Source organism: Chinchilla lanigera, unplaced genomic scaffold (genome assembly GCF_000276665.1).
Source record: "Chinchilla lanigera isolate Chin_1 unplaced genomic scaffold, ChiLan1.0 scaffold00042, whole genome shotgun sequence".
NCBI classification, from domain to species: domain Eukaryota; kingdom Metazoa; phylum Chordata; class Mammalia; order Rodentia; family Chinchillidae; genus Chinchilla; species Chinchilla lanigera.
Genome location: NW_004955443.1, coordinates 8,551,092 through 8,557,395, shown reverse-complemented (window position 1 = coordinate 8,557,395; position 6,304 = coordinate 8,551,092). Strand labels below are relative to the sequence as shown.

The 6,304-nt window shown below is 44.4% G+C and overlaps 1 protein-coding gene across 1 annotated transcript in view; it reads right to left on the bottom strand.

Moving 5' to 3' along the window:
- LOC106149344 (basic proline-rich protein-like) overlaps positions 1-3,264 on the bottom strand; it is a gene marked incomplete in the record, with an annotated part of 5,014 nt that extends 1,750 nt beyond the window's left edge. The window contains 1 exon segment of the mRNA XM_013518088.1: positions 1-3,264. Coding sequence (XP_013373542.1) covers positions 1-635 — 635 coding nt within the window.
- Positions 3,265-6,304: the final 3,040 nt, after the last annotated feature.

Here is a 6,304-nt window from a genome sequence, read left to right as displayed (position 1 = left end):
GAGCGTGTGGGATGCGGGACACCTCGCGGGACCGAGGCCGCGGGGAGGGCGCGGGCGGGCTCACCTGTGTGGTCCCCGGTCTGTGCCCGCGCCCGCGCCCGCGCCCACCCGCCCGCGACTCCCTCCAGAGCCCCAGCAACCTCGGTGCTCTCCGCGTGTGGCAGCGTTGCAAAGAGAAAGGTAGCACCGAGGCCGCGCGCTCCTGCTCCTCCCTCTGCTGCCCCCCCACAGCCCGGGCTCCCGCGTCCTACCCCACCCCGCCCCCCGCCCGCCAGCCACCCCCCTCCCAGGACGGGGTGCGCGGCCGCTCGCCGGCTCGGCAAACTTGGAGCAGCCAGCCGGCCCTCTGGGAAGAAACTTGGGGCTGTTGGGAGTGGAGGAGCATCCCCGTGTGGGTCCTGGAGCCTGGGAGCTGCCAGGGCTGCTGGCCTCTCCGGGCAGTGGAAGAAAGCCGGCCGGGTTTGGAGAGTCCTGGGGGCACGGAGAGAACCTGCCGCAGTGCCTGGGGCGAGGATTGCGGCGGGACTGGAGGCAGACAGTGTCTTGGTCACAGAGCCTGCGGCGCTAGGGACCCGAGCCTGATGGGGACCCGGGGACTGATCCTTGGACCAGGACCCACGGGACCTACCGAACATTTCAGAGTGGTTATCTTAGAGATGGTAGATAAGACCTGGAATTGTCATATCCATTTCTTTGGCAGATAACAGGGAGAGACACTTATTTTTGCTTTGAATTTTGCAGCAGTGTACAGTATTGGATAAAGAATCTGAGTGACTTTTTTTTTTTTTAAGTCGGGTTAAAGGTTTATTGGAAATTCTCGCCTTCTTGTATGTCACCAAAATAAACGTTCTACACTGAATCGCTGAATTTTTTTTTTTTTTACCGACTTGGACTTTATATTTTCCATTAATATCAACCAAGACACTTTAAATATATTTATTATACTCCCACGAGAGCCTGGTAAATGGGGGGAGTATGGAGTGGTATTCTGACTGCATTTCAATTTCGTGTCTAATTATTAAGCAAAAACAAGTGGGGCATAGGCCAGCTGTGCACTATAGGTTTTTCCGCACTGCATTTTTGTGCTTTTTCCGAGTGTTGTACCAATTTGAGGAGCATATTTATAGGAGGACACAGTCTGGCTGATAACCTGCCTCAACCTGGGGAAGCCTTGTTTTTAGGGGAAAAAACAATCCGGGAAAATGAACATTTCCAGAATTTTGCAGCTTCATGGTATTGTTTAAGGAAAGAGTGATTTCTTGGGTTTGAAGCCGGAGGTGTGTTAGTTGACCTATGGCTGTTAATGGAAACCTGGAGTAAAATGTTTGATTAATTTAAACTCCCGAGAGAAACTGCTTTCTCAGTTTCTGGTCAGTGGAGTTTGCTGTAGGACTACAAGAAGAAAAAAGGCTAATGTGTTACTGGTTAAGTAAGTGACGGTGTGCTGTAAAAAACACTGGCTTGCTTGAAGGAGAACACAAGTGTAAGAGGTGCAGTGTGAGAATAACAAAGAAAAGTAGGTGCTTAGACCGCAAAACCTTGTCGGATTTAAAGCAACAGCATAGCTTTTGGAGAAAGCTATTGTTTTTTCTTCACTGCAAAAGTTCTAAATTAAACCCAATCTTGTTGCCATGGCACAGTAATGCCTTTTTATTTTTTATTTTTTTACTTGAAAGATCTACACACCAGTCCTTAAACGCCTGATAATAGAAACCTGAGTTAAATCGTCCTGGCCAAGAAAGTAAATAATGAGATGGAAATGAGACCATAAATGGACTTTATCATACCTAAAGGAAAATAGATGTTTTGGAATATCTGGTAAAAGTCGGTGTTCTGGTTCTCAGCCTGCACGACAGTGTTGGATGAAATGAACTGTCGGTGATGATCATATTCTCAAGAGGTGGATTCTCTAGATGTGTATGCACCTAACAGGAGCTGCAGCTCTGTCTATAGCCACATTTGGAAGAAGACAGTGACGATTTGGGGTGACTAAATGGCCCACAGCCTGTGTCTTGGAATTTAGTTCTGTGACTGAGGGATGCTTACAACTGGTCCAGTTTCAGTTAGATGGGGAAACCCAGTTATAATCTGAATTCTTAACAGCAATGCTGTATCTTGATTTTCCTTGTGATGCGCTCAAACTAAATGATAATCATTACCGTAACCCAGAATTTGGTCAGAGCTGGGGATTAGCCACTGGGATGGGACCAAAGAGACAAAAGAAATCGGGAGGGAGCTGGTGTTAATTTGGAAGGTCTCTGCAGCTCACATATGATAAAATCACATGTGCACTTAGGATGTTTACTGTATGTGGCAGCTCCTATTTGTAAATAGGGCAGGTTCCCCCGTATAAAGCTGGTGTTATTATTCACACCCAAAGAACAAACACCTCCACCCCCTGTTGTTGTCTTTAAAAACTCCAGCTGCTCATGAATATAGGGTCAGGGAGGGCCGACTAAATGTTTCTCTGTGCTTTCTCTCCAGCACAGCCAGCAGAGCTGTTTCCTGTTCTTTGTTTCAAGGCTGGGGTTTGCGTCATACATTCCAAGTGGCATATGTGTGCTCTTTCCTGTTTCAGGCTGTTTTCTGGTAGATCAGTAGCCTAGACCAGGCCGTGGTCCCTGCCCCTAAACTCCGAATCCCCACCCAGGGAGTTATCATGTCTCTACACACTAGGGATTGCTTAAGATGCCTGTGTTATGTCATAATGAGAAGTCAGTTAACCTTTTTACATGCACCCTTTGCTCCACTGTGTTTATATGGGTGAATCAATACTTTTTACCTTTTAAATTTTTTCATTGCCAGATTGTGATTTTTTTTTTTTTTAAGGAATTTGTGTACATATGGGCAAAAAATAAAAAATAAAAAAATCAAGTTGGGGGTTGTTTTGTGTGTTTCAGTTCTCCAGTGAAGGTTGGTAGAGGATTTGTTCAGAGAGGCATTTTGCCCTGAAGCTGTCAATTTAGGATCGGGATTAACACCTTACATCCAAGGAGGCCTAGCATTATCTGAAGGATGCGGCCACCCTGCACAGGGCCACTCACGGCAGGCTTGGAGGGGGCGGGGACAGCGGATTTAAGTAATCTTGGCAACCTGGGCCAAGTTCCAATCTTGGTTATGTCCTAAAGGAGAAATTTTTAGAAAAATTATTCAAGAAAAGCATACCATACTGAAAAATTCCAGGATTATTTGTTTTTAAAGACAAAGACTAACATCAGGGATAAATTTTAAGGACAAAGATTTGACTGTGTTCTAGACCTGATTTCCAAATCATTTTAGTTTTTTTTTTTTAAAAAAAAAAAAAACAAAAAACCTTCAAGAAAAAGAAGAACTAGCAAGAAGAATCCAGTGAATGATGGTTTGGAAAATTTTAATCTTGTATTTTGAAAATAGGAGAACACTCTAGTTTGTGTGTATGGGGGTGTCTGCGCTCCCCCCCCTCCTTGGTGGTACTGAAAATTGAACCCAGGAACTTCACACCGAGCACCCCAGCCTCTGTATCTTTTTTATCATTATTTTGAGACTGGGTCTTGCTAAGTTTTCTCAGGCTGGGCTTGAATTTGCAGTTTGCCTACTTCAGACCAAAAGTGTACCACCACGCCTGGTTTCCTGACCTTTTTTAAAAACAACTTTTTCATAATTCCAGTTTTTAAATATCTTGTCAGTGGTAGATTACAGAATCTTTGTTAATTATTTAAAGTCTACTTTATCAAGTTATTTTTCTCTTGGTTCTTCAGAAACTGAGCTTTAAAGAAATGGTTGGGAATGAAAACTTGGCAAGTGAACTTATTCTGGGGTTTTCTTTAAAACCTAAAGGAATGACCCACAGTGTTCTCTGCTAGAATTAATTCAGAATTGCTGAAGCAGCAAATCGTCTTGTATTCTCAAATATTGATGAAAATAGGATTTTGGTTTTAAGTACCACATCCCACCATATTTCTTTATGGATAAAGGGAAAGTATAAAATAAGATGTTTGGAAAGTTACTAGGATCAAATAGTTGGCTACTGATAATCTTTCTTGAAAAGCAATGGGAGTTTTAGAAAATCCCAGTAAGACTTTTCCTTTGTCTTTTGGGAAAAGCAACTTGAGATATTAAGCTGACATGTAGAATAAGAGGCCTTTAGACTGAAATTCAAAAGTAATCCAAACTGATGCGGCTTTTTTGGTTCTAATTCCATCCAATAAGATTTGGTAGTCTTTAGATGGCTTTCTCCAAATCATTGTTTCCTCTTTGGTGGGAAGGTGGAGGTGGTTTGTATGAATGGTTAGGGTTTTATATGTTCTGTCTGAAAAAATATTGCAAAGCTGGGCAAGGTGCTATGTACCCAGCTACTGCAGGAGGCTGAGGCAGGAGGCTCTCTTGAACCCACAAGTTCACAACCAGGCTGGGCAAAATAGACCTTGTGTCAGAAAAAAAGCCTCACAAGCTTTTAAATCCTGAGGAAAATTACATTATCTGGTAGTTACTATAATTACCATTCACCTTTATCATGTTTCTGTCTTCTTTTAGCTACTTGCCTTTCTTAATACTTCCAAATCATATTTTTGCTGTAAAATGGTACCTCTCACAGACAGTATTTCTTGGCAGCTGTTTTCACACCGAGTTGTATTTATGGAAAATAAATACATGCAACCTCATCCTTTGAAAACTAGGAATTAACATCATTCTGGAAATTGAGTTTCTTCCTGAAGTCTTTCATTGATCGTTGGTTCTGTCTTTATTTTTGTTTTCAAAAAAAAAAAGTCACGAGGGTTTTAAACAATGGTTACCTGGTTTGCTAATAGGTGATACTCTGGTCAGGACTCCTCTGAGGATCGTGATGGTCGCTTGCAAGCCTAGTCTGACCCCTTCTGAATCCCAGGCCAGAATTCTCATCTGCAGCCCTCATGGAGCTTGAGACAGGAAGGCAGACAGCAAGTAGCCCTAATAAGAGAGAGTATTGTCTAAAGCAGGCAGCCCTGCTCACCCACCCCAAACTCTCCTTCCTTGAAATTGGGTAGTAATAATAGAGACATAGTGCTGTAGCCACCATTTCTGAACCAGAACTGAAGTGTGTTCTCTCAAAGAAAAAAAAAAGTATGTCTATGAGCCTTTTAACTGGCTCTGCAGTCTGGAATGTAACCATCTTCACCGGAACATTAAAGAAGTTACCTGTAGGTTTTGTGTCCCTTGGTCAGTTTGTAGTAAAGTTCTTTAGCTAAACAGGTTCCTGGAGCCTTTTGAAACTCATTGCCTTGTGTTAGGAGGCTGAATACATTATCATCTCCCTAGCCAATTACTAAGGGGGGCTGGAGACAGCAAGGTCCAATGCCTATGCATACTCTGGGACTCCTCGGCCAGCTCTTCACCTGGTTTCTAGGAAGGACATGTCCATCCCCTGAGGCATCTGGCTTCCGAGAGCTGCTGAAGAGCCCAGCTTTGCCCGGGACATGCTCAGGATGGTCACCAGTCTCTGGAAAGTTTGGGGCTCTTGCCAGAGATGGTCCAGAGGTGGTGTCAGCTCCGATCAGCCAAGCTGGGCCAGGACAAGACGCGAGCTGGGTGGAGTAGGTGTCAAGTCCGTGATGCCACCCTGCAGAGCGACCAGCCCAGGAACCCGCTTGTGGGCCTTACTGGTTTGGCCTCTGTGCCATTCTTTCTACTACTGCTGTTCTTTGAGTCTAATCACTGCAATCCACTCCTTTATCTGTTCTTTCACTTCATACCCTGGTACCTTCCAAAGCTTTGTGCCTGAAAACCGCTTTCAAACTGCCTTCATTAGTAAGATCAGGTTCCTGTTCTGCTTAGTTCTGCAAACAAGGGAGTCATTCTGGCCCAAGCCTCCCAAAGTTTGCACATTTACTTTGCATTTTAGAAGACAGTTTTTTTAGCCTGGCTTCACCAGTGCCTGGACAGATTTCCACAGGGTATACCTGGTATACAATCATTCTAGGGCCTTTGTCCTTCATTTTATTTTTGCCTCGCACGTGAGGGTAGTTTGACATCCATCCGTTTATTCATCTCGCAAGTATTTATTGAGCACCTACTCATTAAAGCTAATCTGGAATTACGTGCGATCATTATTTTGAGTAATGCCACAGGATGGAGTAGGTCTGCAGTGATCAAACCTGAAAAGGCGTTTTGAAATCTTAATTGCCCATCGGAACCTCCCGTGGCACTGTTTAACATAGACCAGGCACACACCCACACCCTGGCGCTGGGCAGTAACCCAGATGAGATGGTTCCCCCACAGCAGCTCCGAAGCAGAACAGAAAGAGCCTGGCCTGTAGCAGGCACACTTCTGTTCCCGGCTGCAGCTCCA